The sequence below is a fragment of the Ipomoea nil genome, unplaced genomic scaffold, assembly GCF_001879475.1.
Source record: "Ipomoea nil cultivar Tokyo-kokei standard unplaced genomic scaffold, Asagao_1.1 scaffold3030, whole genome shotgun sequence".
Lineage (NCBI taxonomy): Eukaryota > Viridiplantae > Streptophyta > Magnoliopsida > Solanales > Convolvulaceae > Ipomoea > Ipomoea nil.
This window is the reverse complement of record NW_017619458.1, coordinates 6,753,461-6,776,578: the sequence shown is the minus strand read 5'-3', so window position 1 is coordinate 6,776,578 and position 23,118 is coordinate 6,753,461. Positions and strand designations below refer to the sequence as shown.

Here is a 23,118-nt window from a genome sequence, read left to right as displayed (position 1 = left end):
TGTTATGTGCTCGTTGATAGAGAACAAAGAGGGAAGTTTGAACCTAAGAGTGATGAGAGCATTCCTTGGATACTCTCCAAATAGTCGTGCCTACAGAGTCTACAACAAGAGAACTCAATCTGTAATGGAATCAGTAAATGTTGTTATAGACGACAGTCCAGAAGAATCAGTAGACACAACAGTGACTGACTCAGTGACAAAGCTTCATCTCAGTGAACTGAATACTGCAAATAGCAACAGTCAGCCCAAATCACAAGAATCCTCAGATGAAGATCAAGAAAGTTCTAAACAGGAGACGACTCCTATAAATGATACAGGTAAAGACAAACCCACCAAAACTCAGAAAAATCACCCATCAGATAACATCATTGGTGATCCAACAGATGGGATGAAGACCAGGAGCAGAATAAAAAATAATCTGATAGAAATATCTGGATCTGCTTGCTATACCTCAAAGATAGAACCCGGGAATATAAAAGAAGCTTTACAGGATGATCTGTGGATCAAGGCAATGCAGGAGGAGCTACATCAGTTTGATCAAAATCATGTTTGGGATCTAGTGTCAAAACCTGATCGTGTCAACATAATTGGAACAAAGTGGATCTTCAAAAATAAAACTGATGAAGCTGGGAATATTGCAAGGAACAAAGCTCGGTTAGTGGCACAAGGATACACTCAGATAGAAGGAATTGACTATGATGAGACGTTTGCTCCTGTGGCTAGACTAGAGTTAATCAGAATTCTGTTAGTTGTTGCATGCATTCTGGGATTTACACTGTTTCAGATGGATGTCAAGACAGCGTTTTTAAATGGATACCTGCATGAAGATATCTATGTGGCACAACTTAAGGGATTTGAAGATCCAGAGCATCCATCACATGTCTACAAGCTCAGAAAAGCTCTCTATGGCCTTAAACAAGCCCCACGGGCATGGTATGAACGCCTGACACAGTATCTGCTACAGCATGGTTATAAACGAGGAAGTGTTGACAAAACATTATTCGTGAAAACCACTGGAAGTCATGTCACCATTGCTCAGATCTACGTGGATGACATTGTGTTTGGATCAACTTTACACAAATATACAGATGAGTTGGTAAAAGTTATGAAGGAAGAATTTGAGATGTCCATGGTTGGTCAACTGACATACTTCCTAGGACTGCAAGTTAAGCAAAGTCCTGAAGGGTACTTTATCTCACAAGAGAAGTACGCTAAGAATTTAGTCAAGAATTTTGATCTGGAATCATGTAAACCATCCAGGACACCGATCTCCACCTCCACAAAAGTATCCAAAGACAACACAGGTGTATCAGTAGATAACACAGTCTACCGAAGCTTGATAGGAAGTCTGTTGTACTTGACGGCTAGTCGACCAGACATAATGTTCAGTGTTGGAATATGTGCAAGGTATCAATCTGATCCAAAAGAATCACACCTCATAGCTGCTAAACGAATTCTGAAATATATAAAAGGAACGATTCAATATGGTCTGTAGTACTCCAGGGACAGTGAACTGAGTCTGATTGCGTACTGTGATGCTGACTGGGCAGGAAACATTGATGACCGTAAGAGTACATCTGGTGGATGCTTCTTTGTTGGTAAGAACTTGGTGTCGTGGCTGAGTAAGAAACAGAATTTAATTTCCTTAAGCACTGTAGAGGCAGAATACATAGCTGCTGGTAGATGCTGCATTCAGTTAGTATGGATGAAACAGATGCTATTAGACTATGGTCTTACTCAAGGAATTATGACACTCTATTGTGACAATATCAGTGCTATCAATATTTCAAAGAATCCAGTTCAACACTCCAGAACGAAGCATATTGATATAAGGCATCACTACATCAGAGACCTAGTAGAATCGAAGGAGATTGAGTTGGAATATATTCAAACAGAGAAACAATTGGCTGATATTCTGACCAAGCCACTAGACACAAATCGTTTTGAAATTCTCAGGTCTGCTCTGGGAATTTGCAGGATTGACTAATAAGGCAGTTAGTCGTTCAGAGGGGAGTAAAGGTTTAATCATACGGGTCAGTCTTAAGAGTTGACTTCCTTTTAAAACTCCCTTCTATTTTGTTAAGTGTATTCTCTAACCTAAAATACCTTAAAAATCCTGATCTTTTTCAAATTTCAAATTTCCTTGGCATCCGTTTCTTGCCTAAAAAGAAGGCATACCGTTGTGTCAATCACATCGCCTCTACATGATATTTGACAAGCCGCATTGATTAGGGTTCATCACCCTTGGGACTATTTGTTATCGGGCCAATCTTGAATAGAAGAAAAATCTCTATGATTATCTCTGCGCTCAGTTTTCTCTCTCTGCATCTCTGCCTAGCTTGAATTCTCTCTTCTTCTCACAAGTATCTCTAATGGCGGACCCTGTAAGAAATATCATCATCAAACTTGGAAGCAAGACGCATTCTCCAGAAATGGCCTTTAAACATATTCAGACACTATTGCAGTTTGCAATGAAGAAGAAACTCAAGCTTGACCCTCTTCTTCGTAATGAGATAATGGTTACTGTTATGACGAACTACCCAGAGTTCTATGCTGACTGGTCTGAAGACGATACAAGTGAACTTCTGATGTTGGTTTCTGAAGCCAGTGATGAGGTTTACCCAGCTTCTATCCCAGAACCTTCGGACAAAAATCGGGCCGGGGCATTTCTCCGATATTTTGCACAACGAGCCCTAGAATCTGGTGAGGTCTCTCGATGACGAGCAGAATCGCAACCCCTGTACCTCCAATCTTCTCAAGATGAAACCAGATACAGACTGGAGATCCTTCGTAACAGGTCAAACAATTCTGACTCTCCTATTGAAATTTCACCAGATAAACCTGATGATCTAGTGTCTAATAATGCTACTCCATCTTATGTGCCTGTTGATCCTGAAAATTTATCTGCTTTAAACTCTGAGAAACCCCCTGTATCTGTTGATCCTTCGTCTATACCTTTGGGTGAGTCTGATTTTGTGAAAAGTGGAGTCTTGAATGTGTCTGATGAGAAAGAAAAACCATCTGATGAGCCCAATAATTTGAGTCTGATTGTTTTCTCTGCTGATAATATTGCTCTGTACCCTGCTGCGATTACTGATGGTCCTAAAGAAATTTGTCCTGCCGATGACTCTTCTGTTTTACCTATTGTTGTTGAGCCTGTTAATCTCTCACGCCCCTGTAAGTCTGAAAAAGTGGATGGAGTCCCAGTCTACACCTCCACATCATTAGGAGAAAGCCTCGAACATGTCCGGCACATTGCTGGTTTACCTTCTGCTTCCATTCCACAACCATACCGAGTGATTCACCCTTCTGAATCCTCGAGTGAAGATGAAAAAATACTGGCTGAAGTCTATGGCACTCAAGCTCCTACATCTGAGATTTACTAGTACAAAAAATCACATCAGCTACACCTCTAAAAGTGTTTCTGCTACACCTGTACAGGTGTAGCGAAATCCAATGTCGCTGAAAGTGCCTACTTTCTGCTACACCCGTACAGGGTGCAGCGGAAAGCCAAAAATATTATTTTTTTTTTATTAAATATTGACTTTCCGCTACACCCTCCCTGTTGAGGGTGTAGCGGAAAGTCATTTAAAATAAAAATAAAAATTCAAGCCTTTCCGCTACACCCTTTCCATTGAGGGTGTAGCGGAAAGTATTATTAAAAAAATAAAAAAAAAATAAAAAAAAAAAAAAACAAAATTCCGCAACACCCTAACAGAGGGTGTCACAGAATTTCTTTTAAAAAATAAATATGTTCTGCAAAATTTTGTGGTTTTTTATTATTCTATTTAATTTTTTAAAATCAACAATTAATATCCTGTACAAAAATCTCTAAAAACCAACAAACAACACAACGATTTACAAACAAATACAACGATTAACAATCAATAGAATATACTTATAATTATCAACACAATATACTTATAACAATCAACACAATATACTTATAACAATCAACACAATATACTTAGACTCAAATCAAGCATTTTTTTTTTTTACAAATCCTAGACAGATAAATTATAGATTTTATCAAAGAAATCTACCAGGTAGGGTTGAAATATTGAAACTTTCCTCTGCTAGAAGCTGAGATTTCACATCTAACCCTGCAGACCAATGATACCTGCAAAATGTGAATATGTTGTTAGTTTTTAGGAAGTGCTTAAAAATGGAAACAAACGGGTGACCAAAAAGAATCCCCCCGCCATGTATATAAAGATCTTCTAATTCTGTGTTCTATTGACAATCAATTCACATTCTAAATCTGTGTCATCAACATCAATTTTCTAGTTTTTATAGCCTTTATGTTCCAGAGATCAGATAACCTATCTCTTTATTTAAGCAATTGCAACCACCCTAAACATAACAAAAGATAAGTAAGAAAAATGTGCACATTCACAATAGGAGAGTTATAAGAAAATATGAAGAACAACAGAGTGACCAACCTCACGAACTCAGGTGTTAGGCATGTAGCTCCAACGAGACTGCTGATAACTCAATGACCACTTTGGTGGCATAAAAACAGTCCCTGGATGCAAAACACAAGTATTTAGCACTCACCCTTTTACCCGTTCTTTCAAGCTGGCCACTACTTCTCTCGTACCATAGGGCAAAATAAATTAACTTTATGTAGAACTATCCAATTGGTTTAACCTATAAGGGCAAAATAAATTTAACCTATAAGGGCAAAATAAATTAACTTCCATACAAAACACCATAGTAGCAATTAGCAAAAGAAATACAAATCAGTCCATGAAAACATGGTGTAAAGAAGCAATGGGGTTGTGCTACCACAAACTACACCTCCTAGTCCAGGCCTAAGCCAGAGGAAGTAAAGGTTTATCTTTCCACAGTCCATCACCAAATTATACTCCATAATTATATTGCTGTCTTAATTTATGGAATTGAACCAACAGAATGCTATAGACGTAATGATAAATCAGATTGAATATCAATATACCTATTCAGTATAGCGATAAACCCCATCCAAGCTTGAAATCAGCAAAAACACAATTTCTGCAAAATAGATCCTCTTAAAATAGATTAAATAATGGAAAGAGGAATAACCCGACAGAGACGAGTTTACAGTGGGAGAACAAAACCTGAACCGCGGCAAGCAAGAAAGCCTGGTGAGTTCATAAGAAGCAGAGAGTGTAGAGTGTAGACCTAAGATTTAGGTGCCGGTATGCGGCAAGATGAGAAGAGCGAGAAAGGGCGGAGAAGAGCATGGCGGACTGCGTAGAGACAGATCTGGAAGAGAGGAGAAGAGCATCGGAGGAGACAGTAGATCTCACGGTGGTGCTGCTACATCGGAGGTGAAGGAGACGCCGGCGACTAGCCAATGCCGCAAACCATCTTCCGCACCGCCAGCAGCAAGGTTCACAGCGCGCGGAGCGGAAAACCGAAGCACCAGCCCCACCGTGTTCATCGGAATCGTCACCCATGAACCAATCGCCACCATCAACACCATCGTTGCTTAACCCCACGCAATCAGTATAGTTTGTATGCGAGGAATAAGAAGAAAAGAATATCAGAGGAGTGCCTGAAGAAAGGAAGATCAGAGGAGAGGTGTCGGGTTGGAGAGGATATGGAGGAAATGTGGTCTGGATTGTGGACTTAGCGATGGAGGAGAGAAAATGAGCCAATCAGATTTTTTTTTTTTAATTTTCCCTTGACTTTCCGCGGCACCATTAGGGAAATGGTGCCGCGGAAAGTCATTTAATATAAAAAAAAATAAAAAATAAAAAAATCTGCGGCACCGTATGCCATAGGGTGCCGTGGAAAGTTAAATAATAAAATAATATATTTTATTATTTAACTTCCGCGGAACACTCTTTCTGGGGTGCCGCGAAATGTTTTTTTAATTCTTTTTTTTAAAACAAAATTACTTTCCACTACACCTTTAAAATAAAGGTGTAGTGTATTTTTGTTTGTTTCAACTATTCACAACACCTTTACTAATGGGTGTAGTGTAAAGTACTATTTATATGTGCAATTTTGTAGTAGTGATTTCAACTGTTGAGGCTACTGCTCATCCTGATTCCACCACATTCAAAATACGAGAGGTTACTAATATCCTTGGTGGTTCATCTGCTCATGTGTCTGATTCTAGTCACTCTATGTCTCCTGTACACTCCCCATCCAAGGAGACAAGAAGGTCGAAAAGAAAGAATGTTCCTGTGAAGGTCGTGGTTGAGTCTGGTGATGACACAGCTGATGTAGATCAACCAGAGAAGAAAAGAAAGTGTAGTGAGCCTGCAAAACCTGAGACCAATCCTCCTGTTCAACAAGTGTTTAAAACTCTACGGTCTTCTGTTAAGCAAAAGGGTTCTGTTGCTGTTCAACCTACTGTCGTTCCCACATCCTCTGCCAGAAAAGGGAAACCTTCTACTCGTGCCAGAGGTCGGAGCATTACACCTGAGGTTCAAGCTGTTGAGGGTCCTGACACATCCATCTACAAACCTCAGTTTGTTTCCCCTACTGCTCAGGCCAAGTGGTCCACCATGGTCAGAAGAGATCTGATAGTCCAAAGATCCGTTGATGAAAATCAAATGAATTCGGTTTATGATGTTCTGCCTTTGCTGAGTGAAGTGGGTCTGCTGAAGACTGTCACTGCCATCTGTCCTTATTTGAAGCTGCTCACCTATGAATTTTACTGTAATCTAAATGATGAGATGGACAATTTGTCTGGAGTGCGTCCGATGCAGATTTTCATTCGTGGTAAATGGTATGTGTTTGGCCATGACATGATCAACGAGTACTATGGCCTGCAAGGAGTTTAGGAGGAAGCTATTATTGACTGGGATGTATTAGCCAAAACGATCACTGGTGGACAAGCTGATAGATGGCCTACTGGTGATAAGGATACTCTACCTAGCTCTCAGCTCACCTCCAAGTATGTGATTCTTCATCGTCTTGCGCTGCATAACTGGCTCCCTTCAGCTCATTTCCATACTGTTGGCAAGCAATTGGCCAGTCTCCTATTCAGAATTGGAACAAAGATGACCATTGATCTGGGGTCGTGGATCTACTACCACATTCTCACTCTGATTCACCCTAGAGAACAGAAGGTACGACTGCCCTTTCCCAATTTGATTTTTGGAATTCTTACATCTCAGGGCCTTGAGCCTATGGCGAGCGAGGTGATCAGTCTGACTCTTCTCTACACGGTTGACCGGCGTCTCTTGACTGGATATCATATATATGATGTTACACCGGTGACTGCCCCCTCCAATTCTGAAGATGATACAGTGGCGGATGACTCGCCGCATGCACGAGATCTTCAACTCTCTATCCAAGTGAAGGCAAGAGTCTCTGAGCTCGAGACAGTTCATGGCATAATCGCTAAACAGCTGACAGGGGCTCGTACGGAATTAGCCACTGTTCTTCTTCGTTTAAGCCTATTTGAATCTGCTGCTGCTACTGAACCTGCGAAGTCCGACAGTGAAACTCCCTCCAATGCTTGACCATACTTTGGCTATCATTGGCAAAAAGGGGAGTATGAACTCAGGGGGAGTTGTTTTTGAGTTGTTTTTGTGTACCTTCTGGCCCTGGCTAGGCGTTGATTGTGATGGCACCACCTTTTATTTGAAGAATGTTCTTTGACTGTTGTTTTGATCCAGCATGATTTGTATGCTGTCTTTCGTTTTCCTTCTGCTATGTAATCAGACTCTTGGGTGGTTTTATGATAGCCTATCTTAGTTCTTTCAGTTTATGTCTTTCTATATAGTCGAGTTGTTTTGCCAAATAATAGCCAAAGGGGGAGTTTGTTAGTGTTTTAATTGTTCAAAAACCTCAACTTATAATTGGCAATATTATTATGGCATACTAAGATAGGATTAGCTCAGTGTTAGTTTTGTTCTACAGAGGACTGATCAATCAGATACAACAACAGAGGGACTGACACTGAAGATCTGTTTTAGGAAGCTGTTTTCTTAAAAGCTGTACGCGATTTTACAGAAGTCAGATTTGGAAAGAAGATCAGCATATCTGCTTTGGAAAGGTATGGACCGAATCCTTAAGATTACATTCTTCAAATATTGTCCTACCATCTACAATCAAAGACATCTATGGAAGGAGTGTTCTTTCGACGGAACTATAAGTATCCTCATTCAAAGAGAATTAGGGTTACGCCTTTAGAGAGAAGAAACACTCCGCATCAGTTTTATGAGATCAGATCTTTGATTCCTATGCCTCTTCTCAATACAACATGTTCATGGTGATTAAGATGAAGAACTTGAGAAGAATCACTGCTGCTTAAACGAAAGGACACTGTGATCACACTGTTGTGGGAACAACTGTAAAGAGCGTCACTGAAGTGGACTGCATCAGAGTTGGCACTCCAAGTGAAGGGATTTCATTGGACTTCTGTATGCATGGCTCTCCACCTTCAACAATCCACTAAACCTATGAATAAAAAAAATAGACTTAATGCGGAAAATAAACATCCAGCAGACCAAACAATTGCATATAATTATTCATGTCAAAAAAAATATTCAACATATGCAATCAATATACTTAAGGCTAGGCAGAGGTAAATCAGGCTCTTGATACAACTGTAAGCAAATAAATCACGTACGAACTTAAATACGTAACAGAATATTTATTTAAGTACTAAGTACTAACCTCCCGCCATAGCTTTCGATTGATGAAGGTTGTGTTGTCACGGGACTGCTGCCGCAAAATAACAGTATATGTTTCTCTCACTTTCTCAACTTTCCCTGGATGGTGTATGAGGAATGAATGTTAAGCACTGAGAGGATTAGAGGGCTCTTTATATAATAACCATATGCCATCAATATGGTAACTGAATCCCTTCCTAATCATACTTCTTATCTTTACAATCAAGCATTACCTTAATTATTAGAAGTATGTATGTAAGAGTTGCACCACATAACAGATTACCTTTAATTATTATAACATTGACTTAATGTTATAATAATGTAATTGGAAAAACTTTACAAAAGTTATAATCAAGTGCATTCCTACGCATTCAAGGGTAACTGCTCTACCAAGCAGCTGCTGCTCCTTTACAGCCTCCATTAAACTATTACCAAAGTTCTTTAAGAACTTATCATACATTTGTTACATAACATAGATTAAAATCAGTAAGAAATGAGTATTTATGATGAACACTATATAAGTTGGCCATCAATTGCTGCAATAAAGGGTTAAACTTTTGGCCTCTTGATGAGTTCCAATAAGAGCCAAAAAGGCAAATTATATCGTGGATCATGGTTCATAGTGCACCATGGACCCTGGTTCAATACACAAATTTAATTTTATAAGGTACAGAACTCATGTTCATAATACACATACACATAAACACGATATAATGAATATGAATTATGTGCATTATGAACATGAACTCTAGGTATTATGTTAAGTGTTTATGTATCCTCAACTATATAATACATAGAGTTCATGTTCATAATACACAGAATTCATGTTCATTATATCGTATTTATATGTATATGTATTATGAACATGAATTCTGTGTATTGTATCAGAGTCCGCAGTGTGTCCACGATATAACGATTGAGCAAAAAATAAGTTGTACGGGTGGGCCTGGATGCCAAATAATGCAATGGGCACACATACTTGTACTGCTTAGATGACAATATTCTAGTATCATGTTTGGCCAAAACTTCAAGTTCATGAATTTCCACCTGATGGAACTTTGCCAATTCTTTTTGTTGATATTATCGACATTACGTGGCCTATATTATGTAATTTTCTTTCTATATGTTTTTGTTGTATGAAAAAAGAAAAAAGAAAATAATCTACTGATTCATCATAATATAAATTATATGTGTCGAGCCCCTTTTTAATATTTTTTCTTGTTGGTATGTCATAACTTTTTTATTATACTACACATTTTAATTGTTTACTTTTTCCTTTGTTCATGGATAATCTAGATTTATCCTATCAATTGGCAAAATATGTGATCAAAGTATTACTTCCTCAAAATTTTTTGGAATAAGAGTCAAATAGTATTAATTTAATAATTAATTTTTAAATTTTATTTTTTAAAAAATAATTGATTTGGAGGATGACTTGTTAACCTGTTGGAAACTTTCAAATTGAAAGAATTGTTAAGAATTAGTTAGTTTAGGGACTCAATTGTTTGTTTTTTGGGTTCAGTGGCCTAATTGTATTATCATGTACAGTTCGATGATGTATTTGACCCTTATTCCAAATTTTTTTAATATTATCTTAAGCATTCCATTTGAATTGAGCTCACTTGCACCTTTGTTCTTTTTATTTATTTATTTAATTTATGAAATACTAACAGAGAAAATAAGAATAAAATTTTAATATGGTATCAAGAAAAAGCATAATTTAACTGATGTGAATATTAGATGAGATGGCATAAGTCTCTTTCAACGCATGACTCAAATGTAAAATCCATTGTGCCAATGATTCTATATATCCCTGCTTTGTTTTCAGGCACGATGGCTTTCATGTTCGAGCAAGAGTATGGTATACTAAAAAGGAGAGGTGGGTGGGTGGGATATGGGGTTCAAGAGAGCAAAGAAACTGACATGGAGCAAGATAAATGATATAACATAGACATGAGTGTTCTGACCACATAGAAACACAAAGAGTGTTTGCAAGCATGAGCAAACACTTCTCACATGTAGAACAAGGAACCTTAGCCAACACAATGTTTCTGTGACAACTCAAAGTAACCAAAATGTGCAGGCTAACTCAATACACACACTGCTGGAGGAAAAAAGACCAAACCTATGACCAACCAAATACATAGTCGAGCACGTAAACAAGCGCGATGGATAAGGGGTAGAGCGAAAATGCTATGAAGGAAGTCCAGAGCGGGAATGTAGAACGCATGCTCCCAAAGACGCCCATCACAATGCAGACTATAAGAATGACCAGCACTTCCGATGAGAAGTCCCATGTTAATCCTCTGGCATAAACAAGAGCAAGGAACACCGACAGGCAAAGGACATTGTTCATAGTCACCGCTCCATATAACTACAACAAAAGAAGATTTTAAATCGTAAAATTGAACGAGTGGGAGACGAGTCATTAACAACATAACAGAAGCAATGTAAGGAAGAACAAACCTCAGAGAACGTTAGTGATGCAGATCTAAGCTTTTTCCTGCTCGCAAAGATGATTGCTGAGACAGCCTCACTTGAGTTGGTTGCCAATGGCAGCGCAATGAATGAGATGAAGAATGTCGGGATACTTGTGGCAGTAGAGAAATTATCAACTGCATCTACCAAGGGATCGGCAAAAGCAGCAGCAATGGCAGTCCCCAGCAACAAGAATAATACAGCCTTAATTGAGGTCCATTTGGGATTCTCGACTCCCTCATCAGCTTCTTCATTTTGATCCCCAGCCCCTAGTAAGTAATGCTCCCTTCTTGTTTGCTGCAAAATGCACTTTCATATTATTGCAATCTTCATTATGACTAACCACCTAGTCAAGTGATTAGAACAAGACAAACCTCATGGAAATCCTCAAGATGCTTAAGTGTTACAGGGACATTTCTGGAAACTTGAACCTCATCAAGCCATTTGTCAACTCCAGCAACAAACTCATCGATATCAATTTCCTGATTATTAGACGTATCAAAATCCTTCATAAGTTTATCTACCGCATCATTTTCGTCTAGGTTAATTTCATCGAGACGGGCTCCCACAAGGAAGGCTTTTAATTCAGAATGCGAGAGTCTCCCATCCCCATTAGAATCAATTGTATGAAAAATCCTGGCATCAAGTCAATAACATCAAGAAATATCCAGGAAGTTTGTGGCTTTTTCCTTTTTCATTTTTCTGTTTTTTAATTGGAGGTGGTGGGGTGGGGTGGGGAATGCAGAGAATGCATTACAAACTTACTTTCCCAAAACGTCAATATTAGGTGTCCCCTGTTCATTGCAAAGTCTCCCTAACGCACGCATTCTCAAATGCTTCAGAAATCCAGATATAACATGTTTCTGCTTTGAAAAAGCAATTCTTCTTGCTTGTATCCAAGGCTGAAATACCTGAAATATCAAGTTAAGGAGAAGCTCAGAGGAATATTTTGTACCAGAGAGGAGGGAAAATAGAATAAAGATTATGGCTTGAAGAAGTTTTTTTTTTAAAGTCAACCAAAAAAGCATGGTGAAAGGAAGATGTCTTCAGACTGATTCAAAGTAATATCCATTCCAAGCCTCTGTAGGTGCAAAAACTACGAGTAATGTTCACGGGGCAATGCGAGTTTTTCTTTACATATTAGAGTATAGATAGAAATAATGCAAATTGACATCTATTTGTTGCAAATACACAATAACATCAACTCATGGAAATGGCATACTTTAACCAAATAAATTGAATAGTTTGAGCCTCAAAATTATATACGTGCGCACACATACATATATCCTTAAAAGTAACCTTTGCATATTCTACAATTCAAAGACAAATTTCTGTGTGGTCAAACGACATTGCAATGCAGAAAATTGAACCATATGGACATGCCAAATTACCTGATAAACACAATAGGCGATCAAAAGCGAAATTGATAGTATGAGAGCAATCAAGACTGCCAAGTGTCTCCCTGAGGAAGAATGGAGGACCTGCGGCAACTGCACAACCACAAATGGGACCACAGAGACAGCCATGATTATTGCGGCATAGCTAGTCCATACATCAGTAGTAACACCAGAGCCTACAAAATAGACCAAATTTAAGGTGACCTATGAATACCAGTAAATGAATCAAAAAATAATTGACAACACAGTGCACCAAAACCAATATGGAAAGTTGAAACAACAAAAGGCCTAGGAAACCAGCAAATGCATACACATGTCTATGTGTTATGTGTATATGCCCACAAATGCAGAAGTAGAAACTAAGGGACATACCAGTCAAACTGAATGCTTTAGTGTCTTTCAAGTCTACAGCAACAGCGTTTTGTATGTCACACTTCCCAACAACAACACAGGTTCCCCATATCACAGTGAGAAGCATAACAGTTGACCCAGCTAGCAGGCCCATTCCAACAGATACCTGGCTCTGAGCTTCAGCAACACTTCCTGATAATCCAGATACTGAAACAAAAGGGAAAAAGTAAAATAATCAGTGAACAATATAGTTTACACATCCCTAAAGCACTGGAAAATATAAGGAGCCAGGTTTTCATAGACAAAATGAGTGTTAGAATGAATTCCAAGAGACAATAGTATTGGATGACTGAATGACTGGATGGATTGAAGATCAAATTTCTTACAAATCTCTCTCACTTTCTAAAATGGGTCTCACTTCCACATCATCAAATTTGCAAATTCTTCACTATTTGTTCTACATCCCTGCAAATCTCTCCCACTCTCAAAACGGGTCCCACTTTCAATAAAATAAACAAATATATATATATATATATATATATATATATATATATATATATATAAGAAAAATAGAAAACGTAAAATAAAGTACAGCTTTGCTGCCAAAGCTACCATTTGGCAGCTTTGATTGTACTTAGCAATGTCCTTAGCAAGCTTTCTAAAATAGAAAGCTTGCAAGACATGTAGGAAACAAAAATAAACTAAAAAATAATTTTTTTACACAAAGCATGCCACAACATTTAGCAAGTGTTAAAATTTCTGGGTTGAGGACAGTCATGAAAAAAAAACCTAATTCTCCTCATAATAACCTCATATTAACTATAACTGTTATTCTAGTCAAGCTACAGAGAAAATAACACCAAGTGAATAGCAGTAGACTGAGGAAACAGTGGCCGGGAGAGTATGGCCCGGTTTGATGCTGTAAAGACAAGTAGGCCCAAAGGGTGAAGCCACATCTAAATCTAAATAGAAAGTGAACTTGTTCGAGTTCTCATTGCATTTGACAAAAGCTGATTTTGCATCTAAGAGTCAAAAAAAAAAATTCAAATCGAGATCTCAACCATCAGTTTTCTTGCACTTCCACTATCATACTCGATACTTATTCATTATACCAAGATTCAGAAAAGAGCACTTTTTTTCCTTTTAAGATTAAGAATAAAAATGTAAAAATGAAATCTTCAAAACAACGACAACACTAAATCTCCGTCGAAATAAATATGCTGTGATTAACAGAAAACAATGAAAATATTTTATATCTCACTATCAACCGTAATTCTAATCCTAGTTCGAAAGTAAATAAATAAATCAGATCCGATTTCCATTTTCTTTTAAGTGAAACAATTATTATTAAAAAAAAATTAAAAAATTAAAAACTATACCGAGAATGAGCATAGCATCCGGAAGAGCACCGAGGATAGGGAGGAAGAGACCGCCGATGAGACCAGGACCGAGAATCTCAAGCAACAGTTCACTGCCGGAGGAGAGGTAGGTAGCAGCAAGGAACATGAGGTATCCATAGACTAAAATCAGGAAGAGATTACCGAGAGCAGTGGTAGTACAAGGCAAAAAGCCGTAGCTCTGCTCGCAGGTCTCCTCCTCCGGCGCCAAAACGCCGAGACGGAGGACCCCCGATCCTTCGCCGGCGCTGTGTACGCCGCCGTCGGATACGAGATCCGAGGAACGGTCGACGATTAAGCGGGCGTACGCGGCGCATGAGAGGATCAGGATAAGGAGAAGGAGAAGCGGAAGAGTCGCCTTTAACGCCATTTTGGCCGCCATGATTTGCAGAGAATTGGATAAACTGCACACAGAAATGACAGAATGAGAGTGAAGTGTATATATATAGGATTTGACTGGATTGTGTAGATGGAGTGAGATGAGTGTCAGGATAGGCGTAGATACCGCGTCAGGGCTGCCATACCGCGTCAGATACCAATAGTTATGACTTCTACTACTACATAAGACTCTCAAATTCTACTCCATCATTTCTACTTTTGTGAGATGACAAATTAGAATTGATTATTTTTATCATGTAAAAATTCATAAAAAAGTGTCTACATCAAAAACATGTGAGAGGAAATACAAATTGAAAATATAAAATAGAAGTACACCAAGTATTTTTCAATAATTATATCGTGGATCAAGTCTATATATTGTAGAGGCTGGTCCCAAACGATGTAATTTTAAATTTTAGTTTTGACAATAATCATTTTGTATTCAATTCAGGTTGCAGTGTCTTTTTACTGTAAATTTAAAATTACATCATCTTAAATTCACATTATATGTAGGAATGACATGGCAAGGCGGGGACGATAGTACCTCAAAACTCTGACCCAGACTCCGTTCCAGTCCCTATCTCAGACAAAAAATTGAAAATAGTCTCATCCCTATTTTTGCGGGAACTGAATTTTCTATTCCCTGTTAATTTTTAGTCAAAATCTTAAATTAGTGTAATTTTTAATTTTAAAAATGAAAAATAAGTCTTTATTTAAAAAAAAAGTTATATTATATATATAAGTAATATAATACAGTGGCATTACTTTATATATATATATATATATATATATATATATATATATATATATAAAGGGGCTTCAAGTAATCCAAACCTTTGAATTTAATCCAATCAATGGTTAAGATTAAGTAATCACTTATAAGGAGGTCATTAACATAAATAATTAAAAAGGATATAAGAGTAATTTTGACCAGCCAACAATTATAAATTAATATTATATTTGAACTGATTCTAATAATTTAGGAAAAGAACACACACAAATTGTGCTGTAATGGTACGCCCTACGACGTTGAAGTGCACAGATAGGCCTACATATCTTTGACTATGTGCACATACATTATAATGAGAGTGCACATACGAAAATCAGGAGTAACCATGTGTGCACAGACATCCGTAGCCGTTATGAGAACAGAGCATAATTGTGACCTTTTACAAATCTTAATATCCGTAGCCGTTATGAGCGTGTGTGCACGTATGCGGATATGATTGTGCCAAACAAGCTTGTGTAACACAGTGGGTGTGCACAGTGGTTATAATGTTAGTGCCACACTAGTTAACTATATATTGAACTAATAATTTTACAGCGCTCCACAAGTGAAGACGGCTCAACAGGGAGTGCAACTAAGTGTTTGATGAATATCTCTCCCTGTTCAATGAAGTACTGGACTCAAGAGTGTGAAAGGACAAAAAGCCTTTCGTGGGTCAGCGATTCACTAGTTTGGAAGCAGGAATTGAGTTCTACAAAACTTACGCAACTACTACTGGATTTGATGTGCGACATGCGACCGACGGTACAATACAAACAGTTAAAGCCCACACTCTACGCCCCATATGTTCTTATGTGTGCATATGCATAGGAAATAATGTGTGCATATGTTGTTACTGGGTGTGTGCACACGCGCAATGCGAAGCATGCACACACACCCCTAGAGGCTGCAGTAGTGTGGTAGGCTGTGCCTACATGATGTTGACTATGTGCATCCCCACACTTTATTCTACTCCTGTGTTTATTTTAAATTCCATACGGTCTCAAGTGTGCTAGAAACAGTGGGCAGTTATATTCATTCGGGGTGTTTACTATATGCACATAGGAAGATGATGGGGTGTGCAGTGGCCAATTCTGGGTAGGTGCACACACCCAGAGCCAATTGTGCACACAGCTCCCCAGAATATGAAGCAGATTGATATGCTGTGCCTTTATGTTATCTAGTGTGTGCAGAAACCTAGAGTTTTTTGCGTGGTGATTTTTTCCGACTTCAATGAGCAACTAACCACTGAAATTGTATACACCATATGTTGACTGCAGGTACACGTTAGTGTTTGTGCTATTCACCGGTGTGGATAACCACAAGAAGAGCTTGGCATTCGCAATGGGATTAATTTCCAGAGAAGATGTGGACTCCTACAACTGGCTGCTCGAACACTTCAAAAATGCAATGGGGAAAGTCCCATCATGCACAGTTACCGACCTAGACCCTGCAATGAGAGCGGCAATAGCGAGAGTTTTACGGGCCAAAAATCACAAACCAAAAAGGCGTGATTAATTGAATGAACCCATGCGCTGTAACTGTGCACCTGAGACAAATAGTGTGTGCCTAACAGAGTTACTGCACTACAATTTTTTATACATTCTTTATTAGTCTAATTGTGTATGAATAATTTACTACCAACTTGATTTTACATAGCCATATACGTGCTGGCGTGAATTCGTGAAAGAAAAACTGTTTGAGATTGTGTGTTTCAAGAAGATATAGAATAGGGCAGTGTGTACTTGGGGTAAATCGAGCGTGCCATAACAGACTAACAACTTGATTTAACATAGTCATATACAGACACCATGAAAGTCGCCATTGGCTGCCTCGTCCAAAAACCACAAACCACATGCCAAAAAGCGTGACTAATCGAATGAACACATGCGCTGCAATCTTGCACCTGAAAACAGTACTATGTGCCTGTCTGAGATTCTGCACTACAATTTTCTACCCACTCTTTATTATTGTATTTGTGTACGAATAATTGACTACCAACTTCATTTTACAAAGACATATACATGTTGGGGTAAATCGCTATGCTTGTCTGAAGAGGTATAGTAGAGGGGAGTGTGCACATGTGGGAATCTGAGTGTGCCATAATGTATGATTTTTGCATGGGCACACACAGGACGCATTAGGTGCACGAGGACGCAGAACATTGGCGTGAGCACGTAGTTAATGGGGTGTGTGCACGCGTGGACCCTACGATACCAAGAGACCACAAACGGTGCAAATGTGCACTTTTTAACAATAGTGTGTGCATGACAGTGTTACTGCACTATAGTTTTAGAATTGATTTTGGCATATGCACTCAATGCGTTCCATAATGCATTGAGTGCACGAGCTAGGACGCCTGACATCACCGTGAGCACATGGTTATTGGTGTGAGTGCACGTGCACATGTTTAATTATATGTCAACTAAGTAAGCACAAAGGCCAAAACCTTCCACCGAATGACTGCATGCGCTGCCATTGTGCACTTGTGAACAATAGTCTGTGCATGACAGCATTACTGAACTATAGTTTTAAAAACACTGTTTATTATTCTATTCTAGTGTGAATAATATAGACTAACAACATGATTTCACATAGTCACATTCGGGTTGGTGACAATTCAAGAAAAGCAAACTTTTAGAGATTGAGTGTTTCCAGAAGATATAGTACATGGCATTGTGCATATGGGGTGATCTGAGCATGCCATTGTCTGTGATTCCGGCATGAGCACATACAGTACGCATTGAGTGCACGAAGACGGCTAACATCAACGTGAGCACGTAATTATTGGCGTGTGTGCACGTGTGCATATTTAATTATATGACATCTTAGCAAGCATTTATAGGCCAAAAACTTCGACCAAATGACATCAAGCTCCATTGGTTAAGACAAAATGTGCCAAACCAAACAAAAGATTAGGTGCATAATACCATAAGCAGAATACAAGTCAAGTATGTATCCAAACGAACAAAATTAAAAAACTAATGAACTAGCTACAAATGAATAACCATATCTATGTTTGACCCCCGGCGTCCCGATATTCCACCACGCTCCGAATGTTCTTGGAATGGTGTATGTTTAACTCAGCCGCCAAAATTTGACACATATAACTCGCCCTCAACAAATCAAGGCCCCTACTATCACCCTTGTGCATTCCACAATCCCATGCATACACTGATTGCCCCAAGAAGGTCTCCATGTGCCGCATAGCAAAGACTCCGCAATCCACTTTGTTATGTGCAACGCGCCAAGGCATCTGCATCCTTCTAGGGATAATCTTTCGTACAACAATCACATACCGTTCATCAACCACATCATCAAGGAACACAGACAAAAAGTCTTTTTGACAAAGCGCCCATAGCGTTAAGAAGCAATGAAAATAAAATGAACAACAAATACCTTGTTTCAGGACACAAAAGACGGAATATAAAAGCATTAAACAACTGTGTGAGCATTGAAGAGTATCAGTGTGTGCCATACTGTGCAAACATACAGTAAAGTGTACAGGGGTGTGCCAAACGTAAAAAATGTACCAAGATTTCATGATTCAAAGAAACCCAACGGTAGGGTTGCTCTTTTAATTGGAATACCAAGATTTAGTTGAAGTTATATGTTACATGATTATAACACCTAAATGTTTGCCAGGTTATTGCTGACAACGTTGGAGACAATGTTGGAGATATTGCTGGAATGGGATCAGACTTGTTTGGCTCATATGCAGAATCATCTTGTGCACTCCTTGTTGTAGCTTCAATATCTTCCTTTGGCATCAACCATGAGTTTACAGCTATGTTATATCCTCTTCTTGTCAGTTCCATGAGCATTCTAGCTAGTTTGTTTGTTCACCACCCTTTTTGCTACTGATTCTTTGAATTCAAGGCTGTAAAGGAAATTGAGCCAGCATTGAAGAAGCAACTCATAATCTCCATTGTCCTCATGACAATTGGCATTGGTATTATTACCTGGATTGCTCTTCCATTGTCCTTCACAATTTTCAACTTTGACAAGAAGAGTATATAACATAGCTGTAAATCTTGGGCGTGCACTCCCAAAGAACAACACGGCAAAGCATTCCAAAAATCAAACCACAACAAAAACAAATTTTGCAAATGTTAAATACATAAAAAAAAAAAAAAAAAAAAAAAAAAAAAAAAAAAAAAACTCGAAGGTTTACCGATGGAAAATCAACAACACCAAAAACAAAATAAATGGAAACCAAAACCACGATAGACACGGACGAACTGAAGACAAGCAAAACCAAATAAATATACAACTCATATACCATTAAAAATACACACAAAACGCACAGGGATCTGAATTTTTTAATTAAAAAATAATAAAAAATAAAAATGAGGAAACCGACCTCGAGCAGCGGCCAACCTCGTCGCCGGACGTGGGCACTTAGGGTTCCGATCATCATTGATGGCCATCTCAGACGAGAACTCAAGCAGGAATGACGAGCAGTGAACAAGCGTCGAAGATGAAGCTGTGAAGGAGTCCGGAAGACTACCACCTACGGTGCACAAAACCCAACCAAATCTAAATAGCAAAAAATCTGCGCTATAATCTCCCCTACGCACGCACGTGCACTTGGACTTACTAAAATCCCCATACACGCCCAAATAAACCCTTAGCCAGCGTAAAATCCCAAATTAAAAATAATTAAACACACACCATTGATCAGGAACAGTGGATCAATGGTGTGTGTTTAATTATTTCTAATTTGGGTTTTTACACTGGCTAAGGGTTTATTTGGGGATGTCCAAACAATGGATCTTCTGACGGACTGCTCAGAACTGTGAAATGCTCTTTACTCAGGCTCTACGACTATTTTGTCCTATGTTCGGGTCATTGTGGACTAATGTAGGACAACTATGTCTTTATTTACTCACTGATCGTTAAGTTATGTTTCCAGAACACTTAATTTACATGCCCATACTTTAGCTTCGTTAGCTTTTGATCAGGAACAACCTATGTACTGGGACTCTGTCCCTCCTGACTCTATCGTTCAGTTTATTTAATAATACATCGCAAATATATTTTTCAAAAAAGGTTAATTTACCTCCAAAAAAAAAAAAAAAAAAAAAAAACACCATTGATTGATTGAAATAAATGGCTTAGATTAGTTCCTACCTAAAGACGGGTTCCTATTCTGATTCTTATTTATATATTTATTTATTATTATTTATTTTTTATTTATTAATTTTAATAATGATTTGGGGACAGGGCGGGGTATCCCGTCTCTGTCCCCGTTCTTCGAAAATTTTCCTCATCTCCGTCGGGGACAGGGCATATTGTCATCCCTAATTATATGTTCAAATTTTCATAATATTAAGTTGAGTATTAGTATACAAAATTTATATATTTAAAAACTATACTAAAAAATCAAATACTTTTTTTAAAAAAAAAAAAAAAGGAAAATGATACTTTTTTCCCCCAAATTATATGCTTATAGCACTTTTTTCCTTTTAGTTATTCATGTATCCATATTTGCCCCCTCAGTTATATTAAAATTAGCAATTTTTCTCCTGTTTATGTTATATGCACATTTTTATCCTTAAAACTAAATAGTTCTTTTATTTTTCTTCTCCAACAAATTATTGTTTAAATGTACGGATGACCACGATTCGGTTCAAACCTAATCGGACACTATAGCAACCAAATCGAAACAGTAAGGATGGTTCTGGTTACGTTTCAGAACCGGAAAAATAAATAAATTAAAATATTTGTTAAATTTAGATTATTTTAAAAATAAAAAATAAAATTTACAATAGTAAACAAATAAATTTTGAACTGGTGGTTAAAACCAGGTTTGAACTATCCGTTCATAATAAATAAATAACTTTATTTATTTATTTATTTTTGTAAATTTTATTTCTTATTTTTAAAATAATCTAAATTCAAAAATTATTTTATTTTTTTCTGGTTCTGAATCATAACCAAAACCGTCCCTACTGTTTTGATTCGGTTGTTACAGTGTCTGGTTAGGTTCGAATCAAACCGTGGTCATCCTTATATATAAAGAATAATTTGTTGGAGAACAAAAAATAAATGAAATACTTAATTAGTTTTAAGAGTAAAAATGTCCATCTAACATAAAATGGGAGAAAACTACCACTTTTAATATAAGTGAGGAGACAAATGTGGATACATGAATAACTCGGGGGAGTGCTATAAACATATAACTAAGGGGAAAAAGTTCATTTTCCCTATAAAAAAGAATTGACCCGTCTCACGAATCAAAGTAGTAGTAAAGATGAGTATTGTTGGAGATAGTTATACTCAACAATTAAAATAATGTTCTAATATTTTTCATATTAAAAATAAATTAAGTCTTCCTAATATTGATGGGTCGGTAAAACATAAACTTATTTTTGTTAAAAGTGACATGATTATAATAGACTTACTAATATTGTCCAATAATAATTAAAGAGTTATGCAATTAAAGTATAACATATAAATTCATATGTTTTTCTTGTGTATATGATTAGGACATCAATGGTTTATATATGTGAACTATTAATATAGTAAACTCTCATTGATATTTTGAAATATTATTTTTTCTTTATAAGATTAATTAGATAATAAAATTTTGCATTTAAATTCTTAAAATATAGAGAAATGTTGTCTCATACATAATATATCATCTTGTAATAAAATATACATTTTAATTAAAGTAATATAAATTTGGAATAAAAAATTAAAATTTGTGCTACAACAAATAAGGGTTGATTTAAGTATGTTGGGGTTGGCCGAGTTCAACCAATGCTCGATTCGAGACGTGACGATGTGGCTTACCATGGAGAGATGTGGTTAAATGGTTTATGTCCACCTACTTATCACCAATTGGTTTTGAGTAGGGTATGACAACCAGGTACCATAGAATTCTGTGGTTAAGCGTGCTTGACTTTCGACAATCACGGGATGGGTGACCCCCCTTGAGATCCAACAATTGGTATCAGAGTCGAGGTCACATGTTCGAATCGATGGCGAGGCGAAAGCCGAGTCCAGTCCTAGGTAGGCGTAGATCGGGCCAAGTCCAATGGTTAATGTCCACCTACTTATCACCAATTGATGACAACCAGGTACCATAGAACTCTGTGGTTAAGCGTGCTTGACTTCTAGTAATCCCGGGATGGGATCCAACAAAGTAAAGAGAAGATAATATATTATTAGAATAATTATAGTATGACATCCATATTTTTTTAGGATGAAGATTCAACAATATATATAGTTGAAGAAACAAATCAAATTAAGTAATATTATTATATTTTAATTTTAATGTTACAATAGTCAAAGACTAAAAGTGAAATTTGTTCTAAAAAAATTGTGAGTTTTGTAACAAGTGTTTTGTTCTAGTGGCATGAATTGGCTCTCCTATATGGGAGGTCATGGGTTTGAGTATCAATGGGGCGGTATTGATTTTTGTGCTTCAGTAAATTGAGAAAGTAATTATGAACACATACTTCATTGTAATGAGTCAATAGTACTAAAAAATAAAAATAATGTCCATTCTTCCCCTTTTCTTCCTATATTTCTAAGTTTGAACCCCAAACTTAAAGACTCATATCAAATTGAAGAATTCACGCCTTTCTTTGATTCTTTCCCTTTTTTTCCTATATTTTTAAATTTGAACCCCAAACTTAAAGACCTCTTACCGCTTCTATCATGAAAACTAGCAAGCTAAGGGAGGTAAATCGCTAAATATGTTTCAATTGGCCAACATGAATTTT

At 37.4% G+C, this 23,118-nt stretch overlaps 1 protein-coding gene across 1 annotated transcript; it reads right to left on the bottom strand.

The window, feature by feature from the left end:
- Positions 1-10,542: 10,542 nt before the first annotated feature.
- On the bottom strand, positions 10,543-14,672 carry LOC109163646. Its single transcript, XM_019312399.1, has 7 exons — positions 14,224-14,672; positions 12,866-13,051; positions 12,488-12,669; positions 11,862-12,007; positions 11,471-11,732; positions 11,085-11,393; positions 10,543-10,992 (listed from the first exon to the last, which is right to left on the bottom strand). Exons 1-7 carry the CDS (start codon positions 14,621-14,623, stop codon positions 10,744-10,746), a joined length of 1,734 nt encoding a protein of 577 aa, XP_019167944.1. The 5' UTR covers positions 14,624-14,672; the 3' UTR covers positions 10,543-10,743.
- Positions 14,673-23,118: the final 8,446 nt, after the last annotated feature.

Excerpts from the sequence above, each read along its gene's own strand:
- LOC109163646 (XM_019312399.1), bottom strand. The coding sequence starts at position 14,623 with ATGGCGGCCAAAATGGCGTTAAAGGCGACTCTTCCGCTTCTCCTTCTC. Across the intron at positions 11,733-11,861 it reads AATATTGACGTTTTGGGAAA|GATTTTTCATACAATTGATT; the intron begins GTAAGTTTGTAA and ends ACTTGATGCCAG. Across the intron at positions 10,993-11,084 it reads CATCACTAACGTTCTCTGAG|TTATATGGAGCGGTGACTAT; the intron begins GTTTGTTCTTCC and ends CTTTTGTTGTAG.